This window comes from Diuraphis noxia, unplaced genomic scaffold (genome assembly GCF_037042655.1).
Source record: "Diuraphis noxia isolate RWA-SAM2 unplaced genomic scaffold, SU_Dnox_SAM2 contig0001, whole genome shotgun sequence".
NCBI classification, from domain to species: Eukaryota; Metazoa; Arthropoda; class Insecta; order Hemiptera; family Aphididae; genus Diuraphis; species Diuraphis noxia.
The window spans coordinates 18,371,136-18,390,530 of NW_028301711.1; the positions used below are offsets into that span (position 1 = coordinate 18,371,136).

The 19,395-nt window shown below is 37.4% G+C and overlaps 6 protein-coding genes across 6 annotated transcripts; 3 read left to right on the plus strand and 3 right to left on the minus strand.

Moving 5' to 3' along the window:
- Positions 1–82: 82 nt before the first annotated feature.
- On the minus strand, positions 83–2,185 carry LOC149060124 (uncharacterized; the record flags this gene model as incomplete). The annotated part of the gene is made up of 2 exons (XM_089227813.1): positions 83–1,641; positions 1,708–2,185. Coding segments are annotated over 2 exons (2,037 nt in total), but the record flags the coding sequence as incomplete, so codon positions are not given.
- Positions 2,186–2,880: 695 nt separating this feature from the next.
- On the plus strand, positions 2,881–4,607 carry LOC149060125 (uncharacterized). The gene is made up of 2 exons (XM_089216051.1): positions 2,881–3,769; positions 4,272–4,607. Exons 1-2 carry the CDS (start codon positions 2,919–2,921, stop codon positions 4,474–4,476), a joined length of 1,056 nt encoding a protein of 351 aa, XP_089072177.1. The 5' UTR covers positions 2,881–2,918; the 3' UTR covers positions 4,477–4,607.
- A 700-nt stretch (positions 4,608–5,307) lies between these two features.
- LOC149060126 (uncharacterized) lies at positions 5,308–7,410 on the minus strand (the record flags this gene model as incomplete). The annotated part of the gene is made up of 2 exons (XM_089227823.1): positions 5,308–6,866; positions 6,933–7,410. Coding segments are annotated over 2 exons (2,037 nt in total), but the record flags the coding sequence as incomplete, so codon positions are not given.
- Positions 7,411–8,105: 695 nt separating this feature from the next.
- Positions 8,106–9,832, plus strand: LOC149060127 (uncharacterized). The gene is made up of 2 exons (XM_089216052.1): positions 8,106–8,994; positions 9,497–9,832. The coding sequence occupies exons 1-2, from the start codon at positions 8,144–8,146 to the stop codon at positions 9,699–9,701; spliced, it is 1,056 nt and encodes a 351-aa protein (XP_089072178.1). The 5' UTR covers positions 8,106–8,143; the 3' UTR covers positions 9,702–9,832.
- Positions 9,833–10,532: 700 nt separating this feature from the next.
- Positions 10,533–12,635, minus strand: LOC149060128 (uncharacterized; the record flags this gene model as incomplete). Its single annotated transcript, XM_089227829.1, has 2 exons — positions 10,533–12,091; positions 12,158–12,635. Coding segments are annotated over 2 exons (2,037 nt in total), but the record flags the coding sequence as incomplete, so codon positions are not given.
- Positions 12,636–17,596: 4,961 nt separating this feature from the next.
- Positions 17,597–19,291, plus strand: LOC149060129 (uncharacterized). The gene is made up of 2 exons (XM_089216130.1): positions 17,597–18,453; positions 18,956–19,291. Exons 1-2 carry the CDS (start codon positions 17,603–17,605, stop codon positions 19,158–19,160), a joined length of 1,056 nt encoding a protein of 351 aa, XP_089072256.1. The 5' UTR covers positions 17,597–17,602; the 3' UTR covers positions 19,161–19,291.
- The last annotated feature ends 104 nt before the right edge of the window (positions 19,292–19,395 follow it).

The following is a 19,395-nucleotide window of genomic DNA, read 5'->3' on the forward strand; positions in this document are numbered from 1 at the left end:
AAACTGTCTCCGTTATTTTTTTATCATTTATTAAATAAATACAATATTACATATTATTGAATCGTGTTTTATTATTTACTAATTATTCTATTGTTACAAATTGATTGTACATCGACGACAAATCGTCACGGAAAAAGTATTGCCCCTGTGTAGTAGATAAATTATGGTGCATCACACCGTCTTCGAATGGAATATGAATTTTCTCAAAGTGCGTGAATTGGAACGGTGCTCCGAATTCAACAACCATTTCAGTGTTGACCTCAAACACGACTTCAATGTCAGTGAAACTGCTAGGTTTTATTGCTTGACTAGTAGTAGTCAATCTGTGTACCGGATAGATGCCCACGTGCAGTGACGGTTGTTTTTCGACTGGGCTGTCATCACCGTGACGCCATATGTATTGACCGCATTCCAATGGTCTAAAATAACGTTTGCTATCGAACAATTTCGTGTAAGTATCATCGCGTAGTTCTTTGGTCTCCGTATCGTTTACTTTTTCCGTATTTTTACCAATTTTGATTTGTGTGAATCCAGCTCTTCGATTTTTTTTGTTCACCATAATAACGGTGTCATTCCCTGTAATCGATTTTCCGGAAATCCCGTTAAGCACTCCTTCTATCGGTTTTCCCAACAATCCCAATTTAGGGCTGTAAGAATACTCGGCAACAGTTTTGCCGGTTGTGAAACTAGCATCAATTTTCGTGATGAGTTCATTTAATAACGGCCAACCCAGTTTTGTGCTGTGTCCTTTGTCCGCGACCATCGTGTAATAATGATTGTTGTGAAACGGTAAGTGAAAAAAAGAATTTGGTATACCGTCAAATTCACCGGTAAAAATAGGTTTTCCGTCGTACTTACACCCGTACATCGCTTGTATAGTTTCTTCTTGATATTTACCATTGTCATCGGTACACGATGTCGGATTCATCGCATCTGTAGTTCCAAAACCGTATTTGTAGTTCACACCACGAGTAATGTTAGTTAAATTATGCGCGACAACGGCAAATTTATTTTGATTCAGCGTTGCCAAACTAGACGTTGTTGCATTTGTCTCGAATGCCGTTCGCGGATTACGCATTACGACATTTACTTTTACGTGTTTACACAACGAACCCGGTGTATTACTCACTAGCTTGTATTCGCTGGGAGATAAATACAAAAATGGATATTCAACCGGTATGTGATTCAACGACGTTGTTACTACGTGCAATCCTTTTACCGTAGAAGATAAGTCCAACATTTTCCAAGCCAATCCGTATGATATAAATGAATGACATTTTTTGAATACCATAGTATAGCCTGTTGTAATGTGTGTGGGTCTAGGTAGTACAGCATTTTCAGGACTGGGATTTCCCGTATCACTGTCAGAAGCAGTGGCGCTAGCAGTACCAGGTAAAACCATATTGGATTTCTTGCTAAATGAAAACCCCGCTGGGGAATCAGCAGGCCTCTTGGACGACGACGTAGGTGTCTCCATATTATTACCGCTAGTTGAAAAATTATTATCGAAATTATCGACGTGCTGGTGATCAGTACGCAGTTGTCGGCTCGAGTCAATGTTATTTGTCGATTTTGTTGTTGTATCAGCTGGTTCTGCATTACCCTTGGACTCTGCTCCTTGTGCGTCGTTGTCCTTTTGTTCTACGAATAAACGCCACAGAGTTAGATTATATTATACACGTTTACTGAAATATAACGCATGCTTACCTGGTTGTTCACGACCGCACTGTGGATATATTGCGTTATTACTGCCAGTAATCGCTTCGTGTGTACGTTCTGCTATGTTTTTGAGTCCAAGGCCGACAATTGTGGCAACGTTACCATAGTATTTATCTGTAGTATTCATTGCAGCCAACATTGATTTTTTATCTGCCTCCCATACTTGATCTTTTGTCGGGTTGGTCATATTATTATAATCGACATCGTGTTGGAACGTGACCTTGTCCATTTCAGTTTTTGGTAACGAACATCCGATAAATTTATTGTTCGCGTCATATAACTTATTACCCGGTCCTGTGTACGAACTGCCAAACCACGTGATACCACCATTATCGCACGCCGTCTCTTGATTACGAATTTTTTCATAGGTTTCTGCATTTTTACTTCCAACCACGGGTGCCTGACCCAAAAGACCGGTACACATAGTTAAACCGGCAGATGCCATTGCGGACAACACACTGATCGTTTATATCACCGGTTCATTAATTTATAATCATTTTACATGGCCGCCCGTTTATGACGTCATCGCGCGAAGAAAAGAACTGGGTGCTGGCTCAAATTATTCTATAATTTCGATCACGACGACGACGACGACGACATACGCGGGTCCCCTCCTCTCTGTGCCATTACTTTTGCCGCATTAACGTACTAAGCATCGGCCATATGGCCCCATAGGGGCGGCCGCTGTACATTCGCGGCAAAAGTAATGGCACAGAGAGGAGGGGACCCGCGTATGTCGTCGTCGTCGTCGTCGTGGTCGAAATTATAGAATAATTTGAGCAAGCACCCAGTTCTTTTCTTCGCGCGATGACGTCATAAACGGGCGGCCATGTAAAATTAATTGCTCCACGTGGAGCCGTTATTGTGTGTTAGATTAATTAATAAACATCATAAATATATTATGATAAAAACATATCATAAAAATATCATTTTAAATCGACACTATTGACCTTGCATTAAATTGCAATATTATGCGTTTATAAAAAACATGATACGCTGGTCTTAGAATTGCATACGATACGGTGATAAAAATACGTATATTATGCATTTTATCTAATTTTTTTTATAAGTATTCTACTTAAATGAATTACTCGCGTCCGGTATGAACAGTAAAAACGCATATAAAATAGCGTAATGTTCAATGCATCTTCAGTACAACGTTGACACACTATACAGACCTACCCAGGCTGACTGTAAGTATGTTGGACGGAGACAACCCCGAATGTTCGGCAATGGAATCTACATGCAAGAAGAGGAAGGTGGAGAAACCTGTTGTACCGACGAAGAAGACCAAGACGACGTCAACATCGTTGACCAACATCCCACTATTACAGATTCGGACAGCCATGGAGACAGAGAAGTTGAGTGTGGACAATTTGGTTCACGTCACTCAACTTCTGACGGATTTCAAACTGAATGTGGGCACGCAATATCACATTTCAGTTTGGATAGTTTTGATATCGCTATGGCACCCAGAACATTTTGCAACAATGATGAACCCGAAGAAATGGATGACTACGAACCTGGCACGCGACGAGAGACTGGAGGAATGCAATATGGAGGATATTCCTATGAGGGAGAGAATCAAGGCCATGTTGCTCGTGGCTCGCCCATTTATGAGCACTTGCTTCGAAGAGTTGTCGATCGACTTTGTGACATCGATTTTCGAGGCAATGATCGATACATCAGCGACGTTATTGTCCCCCGTGGACCTGACAGAGTTGATGAAGTTGCTAAAGAGCTACAAACTATGTTGCGACAGTTCCCTCCAAAGCTCCCAGTCATCGTCACAGCCCATGGCGACCATGTCCATTGCGTCCACGTCTGCCGACAGTCAAACTCGGCTTGTCGGTGTATATGGTTGCAACGATCCGTCCTCTATCGCCAACATGGACGACGACGCCTTCGAAGACGCGTTTGGGCGATACGCCTCACGTCGTCGGACTGGGAAAGCATCCTGCGATATTTTTCTACAGACGGCCGGGAACCCAAACAAATTGACGGCGTCGGTTCCTATGGAGGATTACGTGATGGACGCAATTTTATACAAGTATGTGGTAAAAAGTTATTTGCAATATGTTCGTCATTCGTATCTAAAAGAAGTGTTCATGTCGACTATGGTTAAAAAATATGGGTCATCGTATTGCTTTAATGCCAATCATTTAAAAGAATATACATTTAGGACCACAGAAATTGACATTTTGTATAACAGACATTTGCCCAGTGTACGAAATTACGAAAATAAATTTCAAATTTTTCAAAATAATAAAAACTATTACGAACTGTTTGAAGCAACTCCTTTTTATATTCATTTCAATGACCTTGTTTATAGCATGTCAGATAAACTAAAAATTTACGAAGGTACTAGAAAAATACCTGCGCCGAAAAAATGTCAATTTTGTTTATACCAACACTATAGGGAAAATACACGTCATAATAGAAAATTGGTGAAATTATGCTATCCGTTATTAAACCAAGCTACTTATGACCACATATTCGACCACATGTACGATCCTAATTATATGGATAATATTGACTTTTCGTAAATTTAGGAAGTCGGATCTCGAAGGACTCAGGGACATGAAGGAAATGTGGAAATATGCGTCAATGAAATGCCGAACGACGTTCCCAGAGAACTCAGTGCATTTGCAGAACATCAAGACGGCAATGCGAACCACTCTCCCGTTGATGAAGAACTCGGATACGATGAGGGAAGTTCCAATATCAAATCAGTATGCGTGTACCCAACGTCGTTAAAAAATTTGCTGTACCAGTATCCTTGTTGTCCGCCCGACGCTTTCGCGAACATCAAAGAATTTTATTTGAATAGTCGATTAAATACTATATTAGAAGAAGACAAAAAATGTAAAGTAGCTCTTAGGAATTGGTGCGCTATTATACGGGACTGGAGTATTAATGAATTCGTTGAATATTATAACAAACCTAACGTACAACCGTATTTTAACGCGTACGCTAGAGGGCCTGGAACTGTTTATTACGATATCGATAAATCCGTTTCAATAGCTTCCGAGTTATTGATGTATCAATTTGAAAACAACGAGGGTCTTATTTGTCGATTTTTGCAAACTCTAGTCAACATATTGGATAAAAAAATTCCGAAAAGAAATAGCATGCTAATACATTCTCCTCCCAGCGCGGGCAAAAATTATTTTTTCGATGCCGTAGCCGCCTTTTTTTTGAATTACGGTATGTTCGGAACTGCCAACAAAACGAATAATTTCAGTTTTTCTGATGGTGCCGGCAAACGTCTCGTAATTTGGAACGAACCTAATTACGAGGTGTACCATTTGGAAAAAATGAAGGAATTATTAGGAGGGGATACCACTAGAGTGCATGTTAAATACAAAAACGATGTTCCACTACAAGGGCCTCCCATAATATTATTGACCAATCACTATTTGTCGATAATCAATGACCCGTCGTTCAAGGACCGTTTATCAGTGTACACGTGGATTAGCGCACCATTCCTAAAAATGTATAATAAAAAACTGTCTCCGTTATTTTTTTATCATTTATTAAATAAATACAATATTACATATTATTGAATCGTGTTTTATTATTTACTAATTATTCTATTGTTACAAATTGATTGTACATCGACGACAAATCGTCACGGAAAAAGTATTGCCCCTGTGTAGTAGATAAATTATGGTGCATCACACCGTCTTCGAATGGAATATGAATTTTCTCAAAGTGCGTGAATTGGAACGGTGCTCCGAATTCAACAACCATTTCAGTGTTGACCTCAAACACGACTTCAATGTCAGTGAAACTGCTAGGTTTTATTGCTTGACTAGTAGTAGTCAATCTGTGTACCGGATAGATGCCCACGTGCAGTGACGGTTGTTTTTCGACTGGGCTGTCATCACCGTGACGCCATATGTATTGACCGCATTCCAATGGTCTAAAATAACGTTTGCTATCGAACAATTTCGTGTAAGTATCATCGCGTAGTTCTTTGGTCTCCGTATCGTTTACTTTTTCCGTATTTTTACCAATTTTGATTTGTGTGAATCCAGCTCTTCGATTTTTTTTGTTCACCATAATAACGGTGTCATTCCCTGTAATCGATTTTCCGGAAATCCCGTTAAGCACTCCTTCTATCGGTTTTCCCAACAATCCCAATTTAGGGCTGTAAGAATACTCGGCAACAGTTTTGCCGGTTGTGAAACTAGCATCAATTTTCGTGATGAGTTCATTTAATAACGGCCAACCCAGTTTTGTGCTGTGTCCTTTGTCCGCGACCATCGTGTAATAATGATTGTTGTGAAACGGTAAGTGAAAAAAAGAATTTGGTATACCGTCAAATTCACCGGTAAAAATAGGTTTTCCGTCGTACTTACACCCGTACATCGCTTGTATAGTTTCTTCTTGATATTTACCATTGTCATCGGTACACGATGTCGGATTCATCGCATCTGTAGTTCCAAAACCGTATTTGTAGTTCACACCACGAGTAATGTTAGTTAAATTATGCGCGACAACGGCAAATTTATTTTGATTCAGCGTTGCCAAACTAGACGTTGTTGCATTTGTCTCGAATGCCGTTCGCGGATTACGCATTACGACATTTACTTTTACGTGTTTACACAACGAACCCGGTGTATTACTCACTAGCTTGTATTCGCTGGGAGATAAATACAAAAATGGATATTCAACCGGTATGTGATTCAACGACGTTGTTACTACGTGCAATCCTTTTACCGTAGAAGATAAGTCCAACATTTTCCAAGCCAATCCGTATGATATAAATGAATGACATTTTTTGAATACCATAGTATAGCCTGTTGTAATGTGTGTGGGTCTAGGTAGTACAGCATTTTCAGGACTGGGATTTCCCGTATCACTGTCAGAAGCAGTGGCGCTAGCAGTACCAGGTAAAACCATATTGGATTTCTTGCTAAATGAAAACCCCGCTGGGGAATCAGCAGGCCTCTTGGACGACGACGTAGGTGTCTCCATATTATTACCGCTAGTTGAAAAATTATTATCGAAATTATCGACGTGCTGGTGATCAGTACGCAGTTGTCGGCTCGAGTCAATGTTATTTGTCGATTTTGTTGTTGTATCAGCTGGTTCTGCATTACCCTTGGACTCTGCTCCTTGTGCGTCGTTGTCCTTTTGTTCTACGAATAAACGCCACAGAGTTAGATTATATTATACACGTTTACTGAAATATAACGCATGCTTACCTGGTTGTTCACGACCGCACTGTGGATATATTGCGTTATTACTGCCAGTAATCGCTTCGTGTGTACGTTCTGCTATGTTTTTGAGTCCAAGGCCGACAATTGTGGCAACGTTACCATAGTATTTATCTGTAGTATTCATTGCAGCCAACATTGATTTTTTATCTGCCTCCCATACTTGATCTTTTGTCGGGTTGGTCATATTATTATAATCGACATCGTGTTGGAACGTGACCTTGTCCATTTCAGTTTTTGGTAACGAACATCCGATAAATTTATTGTTCGCGTCATATAACTTATTACCCGGTCCTGTGTACGAACTGCCAAACCACGTGATACCACCATTATCGCACGCCGTCTCTTGATTACGAATTTTTTCATAGGTTTCTGCATTTTTACTTCCAACCACGGGTGCCTGACCCAAAAGACCGGTACACATAGTTAAACCGGCAGATGCCATTGCGGACAACACACTGATCGTTTATATCACCGGTTCATTAATTTATAATCATTTTACATGGCCGCCCGTTTATGACGTCATCGCGCGAAGAAAAGAACTGGGTGCTGGCTCAAATTATTCTATAATTTCGATCACGACGACGACGACGACGACATACGCGGGTCCCCTCCTCTCTGTGCCATTACTTTTGCCGCATTAACGTACTAAGCATCGGCCATATGGCCCCATAGGGGCGGCCGCTGTACATTCGCGGCAAAAGTAATGGCACAGAGAGGAGGGGACCCGCGTATGTCGTCGTCGTCGTCGTCGTGGTCGAAATTATAGAATAATTTGAGCAAGCACCCAGTTCTTTTCTTCGCGCGATGACGTCATAAACGGGCGGCCATGTAAAATTAATTGCTCCACGTGGAGCCGTTATTGTGTGTTAGATTAATTAATAAACATCATAAATATATTATGATAAAAACATATCATAAAAATATCATTTTAAATCGACACTATTGACCTTGCATTAAATTGCAATATTATGCGTTTATAAAAAACATGATACGCTGGTCTTAGAATTGCATACGATACGGTGATAAAAATACGTATATTATGCATTTTATCTAATTTTTTTTATAAGTATTCTACTTAAATGAATTACTCGCGTCCGGTATGAACAGTAAAAACGCATATAAAATAGCGTAATGTTCAATGCATCTTCAGTACAACGTTGACACACTATACAGACCTACCCAGGCTGACTGTAAGTATGTTGGACGGAGACAACCCCGAATGTTCGGCAATGGAATCTACATGCAAGAAGAGGAAGGTGGAGAAACCTGTTGTACCGACGAAGAAGACCAAGACGACGTCAACATCGTTGACCAACATCCCACTATTACAGATTCGGACAGCCATGGAGACAGAGAAGTTGAGTGTGGACAATTTGGTTCACGTCACTCAACTTCTGACGGATTTCAAACTGAATGTGGGCACGCAATATCACATTTCAGTTTGGATAGTTTTGATATCGCTATGGCACCCAGAACATTTTGCAACAATGATGAACCCGAAGAAATGGATGACTACGAACCTGGCACGCGACGAGAGACTGGAGGAATGCAATATGGAGGATATTCCTATGAGGGAGAGAATCAAGGCCATGTTGCTCGTGGCTCGCCCATTTATGAGCACTTGCTTCGAAGAGTTGTCGATCGACTTTGTGACATCGATTTTCGAGGCAATGATCGATACATCAGCGACGTTATTGTCCCCCGTGGACCTGACAGAGTTGATGAAGTTGCTAAAGAGCTACAAACTATGTTGCGACAGTTCCCTCCAAAGCTCCCAGTCATCGTCACAGCCCATGGCGACCATGTCCATTGCGTCCACGTCTGCCGACAGTCAAACTCGGCTTGTCGGTGTATATGGTTGCAACGATCCGTCCTCTATCGCCAACATGGACGACGACGCCTTCGAAGACGCGTTTGGGCGATACGCCTCACGTCGTCGGACTGGGAAAGCATCCTGCGATATTTTTCTACAGACGGCCGGGAACCCAAACAAATTGACGGCGTCGGTTCCTATGGAGGATTACGTGATGGACGCAATTTTATACAAGTATGTGGTAAAAAGTTATTTGCAATATGTTCGTCATTCGTATCTAAAAGAAGTGTTCATGTCGACTATGGTTAAAAAATATGGGTCATCGTATTGCTTTAATGCCAATCATTTAAAAGAATATACATTTAGGACCACAGAAATTGACATTTTGTATAACAGACATTTGCCCAGTGTACGAAATTACGAAAATAAATTTCAAATTTTTCAAAATAATAAAAACTATTACGAACTGTTTGAAGCAACTCCTTTTTATATTCATTTCAATGACCTTGTTTATAGCATGTCAGATAAACTAAAAATTTACGAAGGTACTAGAAAAATACCTGCGCCGAAAAAATGTCAATTTTGTTTATACCAACACTATAGGGAAAATACACGTCATAATAGAAAATTGGTGAAATTATGCTATCCGTTATTAAACCAAGCTACTTATGACCACATATTCGACCACATGTACGATCCTAATTATATGGATAATATTGACTTTTCGTAAATTTAGGAAGTCGGATCTCGAAGGACTCAGGGACATGAAGGAAATGTGGAAATATGCGTCAATGAAATGCCGAACGACGTTCCCAGAGAACTCAGTGCATTTGCAGAACATCAAGACGGCAATGCGAACCACTCTCCCGTTGATGAAGAACTCGGATACGATGAGGGAAGTTCCAATATCAAATCAGTATGCGTGTACCCAACGTCGTTAAAAAATTTGCTGTACCAGTATCCTTGTTGTCCGCCCGACGCTTTCGCGAACATCAAAGAATTTTATTTGAATAGTCGATTAAATACTATATTAGAAGAAGACAAAAAATGTAAAGTAGCTCTTAGGAATTGGTGCGCTATTATACGGGACTGGAGTATTAATGAATTCGTTGAATATTATAACAAACCTAACGTACAACCGTATTTTAACGCGTACGCTAGAGGGCCTGGAACTGTTTATTACGATATCGATAAATCCGTTTCAATAGCTTCCGAGTTATTGATGTATCAATTTGAAAACAACGAGGGTCTTATTTGTCGATTTTTGCAAACTCTAGTCAACATATTGGATAAAAAAATTCCGAAAAGAAATAGCATGCTAATACATTCTCCTCCCAGCGCGGGCAAAAATTATTTTTTCGATGCCGTAGCCGCCTTTTTTTTGAATTACGGTATGTTCGGAACTGCCAACAAAACGAATAATTTCAGTTTTTCTGATGGTGCCGGCAAACGTCTCGTAATTTGGAACGAACCTAATTACGAGGTGTACCATTTGGAAAAAATGAAGGAATTATTAGGAGGGGATACCACTAGAGTGCATGTTAAATACAAAAACGATGTTCCACTACAAGGGCCTCCCATAATATTATTGACCAATCACTATTTGTCGATAATCAATGACCCGTCGTTCAAGGACCGTTTATCAGTGTACACGTGGATTAGCGCACCATTCCTAAAAATGTATAATAAAAAACTGTCTCCGTTATTTTTTTATCATTTATTAAATAAATACAATATTACATATTATTGAATCGTGTTTTATTATTTACTAATTATTCTATTGTTACAAATTGATTGTACATCGACGACAAATCGTCACGGAAAAAGTATTGCCCCTGTGTAGTAGATAAATTATGGTGCATCACACCGTCTTCGAATGGAATATGAATTTTCTCAAAGTGCGTGAATTGGAACGGTGCTCCGAATTCAACAACCATTTCAGTGTTGACCTCAAACACGACTTCAATGTCAGTGAAACTGCTAGGTTTTATTGCTTGACTAGTAGTAGTCAATCTGTGTACCGGATAGATGCCCACGTGCAGTGACGGTTGTTTTTCGACTGGGCTGTCATCACCGTGACGCCATATGTATTGACCGCATTCCAATGGTCTAAAATAACGTTTGCTATCGAACAATTTCGTGTAAGTATCATCGCGTAGTTCTTTGGTCTCCGTATCGTTTACTTTTTCCGTATTTTTACCAATTTTGATTTGTGTGAATCCAGCTCTTCGATTTTTTTTGTTCACCATAATAACGGTGTCATTCCCTGTAATCGATTTTCCGGAAATCCCGTTAAGCACTCCTTCTATCGGTTTTCCCAACAATCCCAATTTAGGGCTGTAAGAATACTCGGCAACAGTTTTGCCGGTTGTGAAACTAGCATCAATTTTCGTGATGAGTTCATTTAATAACGGCCAACCCAGTTTTGTGCTGTGTCCTTTGTCCGCGACCATCGTGTAATAATGATTGTTGTGAAACGGTAAGTGAAAAAAAGAATTTGGTATACCGTCAAATTCACCGGTAAAAATAGGTTTTCCGTCGTACTTACACCCGTACATCGCTTGTATAGTTTCTTCTTGATATTTACCATTGTCATCGGTACACGATGTCGGATTCATCGCATCTGTAGTTCCAAAACCGTATTTGTAGTTCACACCACGAGTAATGTTAGTTAAATTATGCGCGACAACGGCAAATTTATTTTGATTCAGCGTTGCCAAACTAGACGTTGTTGCATTTGTCTCGAATGCCGTTCGCGGATTACGCATTACGACATTTACTTTTACGTGTTTACACAACGAACCCGGTGTATTACTCACTAGCTTGTATTCGCTGGGAGATAAATACAAAAATGGATATTCAACCGGTATGTGATTCAACGACGTTGTTACTACGTGCAATCCTTTTACCGTAGAAGATAAGTCCAACATTTTCCAAGCCAATCCGTATGATATAAATGAATGACATTTTTTGAATACCATAGTATAGCCTGTTGTAATGTGTGTGGGTCTAGGTAGTACAGCATTTTCAGGACTGGGATTTCCCGTATCACTGTCAGAAGCAGTGGCGCTAGCAGTACCAGGTAAAACCATATTGGATTTCTTGCTAAATGAAAACCCCGCTGGGGAATCAGCAGGCCTCTTGGACGACGACGTAGGTGTCTCCATATTATTACCGCTAGTTGAAAAATTATTATCGAAATTATCGACGTGCTGGTGATCAGTACGCAGTTGTCGGCTCGAGTCAATGTTATTTGTCGATTTTGTTGTTGTATCAGCTGGTTCTGCATTACCCTTGGACTCTGCTCCTTGTGCGTCGTTGTCCTTTTGTTCTACGAATAAACGCCACAGAGTTAGATTATATTATACACGTTTACTGAAATATAACGCATGCTTACCTGGTTGTTCACGACCGCACTGTGGATATATTGCGTTATTACTGCCAGTAATCGCTTCGTGTGTACGTTCTGCTATGTTTTTGAGTCCAAGGCCGACAATTGTGGCAACGTTACCATAGTATTTATCTGTAGTATTCATTGCAGCCAACATTGATTTTTTATCTGCCTCCCATACTTGATCTTTTGTCGGGTTGGTCATATTATTATAATCGACATCGTGTTGGAACGTGACCTTGTCCATTTCAGTTTTTGGTAACGAACATCCGATAAATTTATTGTTCGCGTCATATAACTTATTACCCGGTCCTGTGTACGAACTGCCAAACCACGTGATACCACCATTATCGCACGCCGTCTCTTGATTACGAATTTTTTCATAGGTTTCTGCATTTTTACTTCCAACCACGGGTGCCTGACCCAAAAGACCGGTACACATAGTTAAACCGGCAGATGCCATTGCGGACAACACACTGATCGTTTATATCACCGGTTCATTAATTTATAATCATTTTACATGGCCGCCCGTTTATGACGTCATCGCGCGAAGAAAAGAACTGGGTGCTTGCTCAAATTATTATTATAGAAATTATCTAACGCGGCAATTATACTAAGTTAACGTTTTTAACGTTCATTATTTCATACTTAAATTTATACTTACTTCATGATTGGGAACTAATACAATATCATAATTATCTAGATCAACATTTGAATTAATTTCAGTAATATTTTCTACTAACTCATTAGCTGTTGAAGCATCCTTAAATTAAAATTAAATAAGACAAGTATTAATAATTACTATATTGTCTTAAGAAATATTTTTACATTAAAAAATTTATAAAAGTGATAACATAATACAAATAAATAAAAATATTAATATTATTATTGTATATATTTTAAAAATGTTTGCTTTATCTTATAATTACAAAATTCAGTATCTTATACTTAAATCATAACTTACATTATGATTAGGATCTAATAAAATATCATTTGAATAATTTACTGATCTATTATCATGAGTTGTATATTCCGGATCCTGATCGCTGTCGTAGAAGTCACTAAGATTGTCACAGCTACTAATTTGCCCATACTCATAAAAGTCAAGAACACTACTTGAACCGACTGATTCATCATCACTCTTAAATAAGTAATAATATAATTGGATTAAAATATTGGAACTATTATGTACTTTTTATAATCATAGATAATAATATTATTTTGTACTTACATTATTCATTTCTTAGCAGTGAATACAGCCGTGTTATATAACTAAAGTTAAACAATTAACACGTCTCACACTTAATCAAAAAAACTGTTTTCGAAGTAAAAAGTCTTCAGGTGTAATTTTCGTTTATAATCATGAAAATTATTATCATAATATTATTATTAATTTATCACGTAAAAATAAAATAATAGATAAGACTTTATTCGCGGGACCGTGATTATAAACCATGGTCGTATCTATACATACAGCTGTTTTCGTCGGGTATCAATGTTTCAGTGAGTTATAAAAATTATTTTATTTCTAATGTCTTTGGGTGAATTAAGATACGACTGTATTCGTGGGGGATACAGAAAAAAATCAGCTATCCGATGGCGGTAATAACTCGGAATTGAAAAAAATCGAGTTACGACCTTTTTCGTTGGGGCAGTCGACATTATATCACATTATTTTACATGGCCGCCCGTTTATGACGTCATCGCGCGAAGAAAAGAACTGGGTGCTTGCTCAAATTATTCTATAATTTCGACCACGACGACGACGACGACGACATACGCGGGTCCCCTCCTCTCTGTGCCATTACTTTTGCCGCGAATGTACAGCGGCCGCCCCTATGGGGCCATATGGCCGATGCTTAGTACGTTAATGCGGCAAAAGTAATGGCACAGAGAGGAGGGGACCCGCGTATGTCGTCGTCGTCGTCGTCGTGGTCGAAATTATAGAATAATTTGAGCAAGCACCCAGTTCTTTTCTTCGCGCGATGACGTCATAAACATATTATTTATTGTTTTTAAAAAAAATTATGACTTCAGGGTTTTTTAAGACTTACTACTTATAAAAAAAAGTAGTATCTATACTTACGACCTTTTTCGCGGATGACAAGCAAAAAAAAAAAGTAGTAACTATACTTACGACCTTTTTCGTGGCCTGGCATCTATAAAAAAAAAGTAGTATCTATACTTCCGACCTTTTTCGTGGCCTGGTATCTATATAAAAAAAAGTAGTATCTATACTTACGAGCTTTATCGTGGGTGGACAGCTATAAAAAAAAGTAGAATAAACATAAAAATATGTTTTGGGAATAATGACGTGAAATACTTGAATTTTAATAATTTTAATTATTAAGAAAACAAACATATTTATCATAATATTATTATTCTTTAAGGGAATCAATACACACAATATTATTAACTTTTTATTTAACAAAATTAAATAATAAAAAATTATGTTATAACTTTTAGCATAGATTAATAACAAAACAATTAAACTTTTAATTAAACATAATTAAATAATGATAATAAAAAAAATGCTATAACTTTTAGCGCAGATTAATAACAAAACAATTAAACTTATAGTTAAATAATGATAATAAAAAAAATGTTATAACTTTTAGCACAGATTAATAACAAAACAATTAAACTTATAGTTAAATAATGATAATAAAAAAAAAGTTATAACTTTTAGCAGAGATTAATAACAGAATAAAATAAAATAAACTTTTTACAACATAATATTCAAAAAATTATAATAATAAATAGTAAATAATTAAAACAAAATATAATAATATAATATTGTTATGTTGATTCAAGAGACTTATAGAAGTCGTGGTATGTTGATGGAACAAGTCCCATTGTGCATAGTGATATTATTATAATATAATATTTCCTCATGACTTTTTATAATGATAATACATTTTCAATTTATTCAATAGTAATTTATATTTTAATTTAATAACAAATTAAAAAATATAATATTATTGATTGGTTAAAATATAATATTACACAATAAATATTATTGTATAATCAAATTTTGAGTCAACAATTTGACTACAGTTTTAATTACTAGGGTTTTCAATATGAGTACCTTACTACAAATTGATTACTTGTCTTGTAATTTGTATTTAACATTATAATTACTAAGTTCATTATTTCATACTTAAATTTATACTTACTTCATGATTGGGAACTAATACAATATCATAATTATCTAGATCAACATTTGAATTAATTTCAGTAATATTTTCTACTAACTCATTAGCTGTTGAAGCATCCTTAAATTAAAATTAAATAAGACAAGTATTAATAATTACTATATTGTCTTAAGAAATATTTTTACATTAAAAAATTTATAAAAGTGATAACATAATACAAATAAATAAAAATATTAATATTATTATTGTATATATTTTAAAAATGTTTGCTTTATCTTATAATTACAAAATTCAGTATCTTATACTTAAATCATAACTTACATTATGATTAGGATCTAATAAAATATCATTTGAATAATTTACTGATCTATTATCATGAGTTGTATATTCCGGATCCTGATCGCTGTCGTAGAAGTCACTAAGATTGTCACAGCTACTAATTTGCCCATACTCATAAAAGTCAAGAACACTACTTGAACCGACTGATTCATCATCACTCTTAAATAAGTAATAATATAATTGGATTAAAATATTGGAACTATTATGTACTTTTTATAATCATAGATAATAATATTATTTTGTACTTACATTATTCATTTCTTAGCAGTGAATACAGCCGTGTTATATAACTAAAGTTAAACAATTAACACGTCTCACACTTAATCAAAAAAACTGTTTTCGAAGTAAAAAGTCTTCAGGTGTAATTTTCGTTTATAATCATGAAAATTATTATCATAATATTATTATTAATTTATCACGTAAAAATAAAATAATAGATAAGACTTTATTCGCGGGACCGTGATTATAAACCATGGTCGTATCTATACGTACAGCTGTTTTCGTCGGGTATCAATGTTTCAGTGAGTTATAAAAATTATTTTATTTCTAATGTCTTTGGGTGAATTAAGATACGACTGTATTCGTGGGGGATACAGAAAAAAATCAGCTATCCGATGGCGGTAATAACTCGGAATTGAAAAAAATCGAGTTACGACCTTTTTCGTTGGGGCAGTCGACATTATATCACATTATTTTACATGGCCGCCCGTTTATGACGTCATCGCGCGAAGAAAAGAACTGGGTGCTTGCTCAAATTATTCTATAATTTCGACCACGACGACGACGACGACGACATACGCGGGTCCCCTCCTCTCTGTGCCATTACTTTTGCCGCGAATGTACAGCGGCCGCCCCTATGGGGCCATATGGCCGATGCTTAGTACGTTAATGCGGCAAAAGTAATGGCACAGAGAGGAGGGGACCCGCGTATGTCGTCGTCGTCGTCGTCGTCGTGGTCGAAATTATAGAATAATTTGAGCAAGCACCCAGTTCTTTTCTTCGCGCGATGACGTCATAAACATATTATTTAATGTTTTTAAAAAAAATTATGACTTCAGGGTTTTTTAAGACTTACTACTTATAAAAAAAAGTAGTATCTATACTTACGACCTTTTTCGCGGATGACAAGCAAAAAAAAAAAGTAGTAACTATACTTACGACCTTTTTCGTGGCCTGGCATCTATAAAAAAAAAGTAGTATCTATACTTCCGACCTTTTTCGTGGCCTGGTATCTATATAAAAAAAAGTAGTATCTATACTTACGAGCTTTATCGTGGGTGGACAGCTATAAAAAAAAGTAGAATAAACATAAAAATATGTTTTGGGAATAATGACGTGAAATACTTGAATTTTAATAATTTTAATTATTAAGAAAACAAACATATTTATCATAATATTATTATTCTTTAAGGGAATCAATACACACAATATTATTAACTTTTTATTTAACAAAATTAAATAATAAAAAATTATGTTATAACTTTTAGCATAGATTAATAACAAAACAATTAAACTTTTAATGACTAGAATAATTTGAGCAAGCACCCAGTTCTTTTCTTCGCGCGATGACGTCATAAACGGGCGGCCATGTAAAATTAATTGCTCCACGTGGAGCCGTTATTGTGTGTTAGATTAATTAATAAACATCATAAATATATTATGATAAAAACATATCATAAAAATATCATTTTAAATCGACACTATTGACCTTGCATTAAATTGCAATATTATGCGTTTATAAAAAACATGATACGCTGGTCTTAGAATTGCATACGATACGGTGATAAAAATACGTATATTATGCATTTTATCTAATTTTTTTTATAAGTATTCTACTTAAATGAATTACTCGCGTCCGGTATGAACAGTAAAAACGCATATAAAATAGCGTAATGTTCAATGCATCTTCAGTACAACGTTGACACACTATACAGACCTACCCAGGCTGACTGTAAGTATGTTGGACGGAGACAAACCCGAATGTTCGGCAATGGAATCTACATGCAAGAAGAGGAAGGTGGAGAAACCTGTTGTACCGACGAAGAAGACCAAGACGACGTCAACATCGTTGACCAACATCCCACTATTACAGATTCGGACAGCCATGGAGACAGAGAAGTTGAGTGTGGACAATTTGGTTCACGTCACTCAACTTCTGACGGATTTCAAACTGAATGTGGGCACGCAATATCACATTTCAGTTTGGATAGTTTTGATATCGCTATGGCACCCAGAACATTTTGCAACAATGATGAACCCGAAGAAATGGATGACTACGAACCTGGCACGCGACGAGAGACTGGAGGAATGCAATATGGAGGATATTCCTATGAGGGAGAGAATCAAGGCCATGTTGCTCGTGGCTCGCCCATTTATGAGCACTTGCTTCGAAGAGTTGTCGATCGACTTTGTGACATCGATTTTCGAGGCAATGATCGATACATCAGCGACGTTATTGTCCCCCGTGGACCTGACAGAGTTGATGAAGTTGCTAAAGAGCTACAAACTATGTTGCGACAGTTCCCTCCAAAGCTCCCAGTCATCGTCACAGCCCATGGCGACCATGTCCATTGCGTCCACGTCTGCCGACAGTCAAACTCGGCTTGTCGGTGTATATGGTTGCAACGATCCGTCCTCTATCGCCAACATGGACGACGACGCCTTCGAAGACGCGTTTGGGCGATACGCCTCACGTCGTCGGACTGGGAAAGCATCCTGCGATATTTTTCTACAGACGGCCGGGAACCCAAACAAATTGACGGCGTCGGTTCCTATGGAGGATTACGTGATGGACGCAATTTTATACAAGTATGTGGTAAAAAGTTATTTGCAATATGTTCGTCATTCGTATCTAAAAGAAGTGTTCATGTCGACTATGGTTAAAAAATATGGGTCATCGTATTGCTTTAATGCCAATCATTTAAAAGAATATACATTTAGGACCACAGAAATTGACATTTTGTATAACAGACATTTGCCCAGTGTACGAAATTACGAAAATAAATTTCAAATTTTTCAAAATAATAAAAACTATTACGAACTGTTTGAAGCAACTCCTTTTTATATTCATTTCAATGACCTTGTTTATAGCATGTCAGATAAACTAAAAATTTACGAAGGTACTAGAAAAATACCTGCGCCGAAAAAATGTCAATTTTGTTTATACCAACACTATAGGGAAAATACACGTCATAATAGAAAATTGGTGAAATTATGCTATCCGTTATTAAACCAAGCTACTTATGACCACATATTCGACCACATGTACGATCCTAATTATATGGATAATATTGACTTTTCGTAAATTTAGGAAGTCGGATCTCGAAGGACTCAGGGACATGAAGGAAATGTGGAAATATGCGTCAATGAAATGCCGAACGACGTTCCCAGAGAACTCAGTGCATTTGCAGAACATCAAGACGGCAATGCGAACCACTCTCCCGTTGATGAAGAACTCGGATACGATGAGGGAAGTTCCAATATCAAATCAGTATGCGTGTACCCAACGTCGTTAAAAAATTTGCTGTACCAGTATCCTTGTTGTCCGCCCGACGCTTTCGCGAACATCAAAGAATTTTATTTGAATAGTCGATTAAATACTATATTAGAAGAAGACAAAAAATGTAAAGTAGCTCTTAGGAATTGGTGCGCTATTATACGGGACTGGAGTATTAATGAATTCGTTGAATATTATAACAAACCTAACGTACAACCGTATTTTAACGCGTACGCTAGAGGGCCTGGAACTGT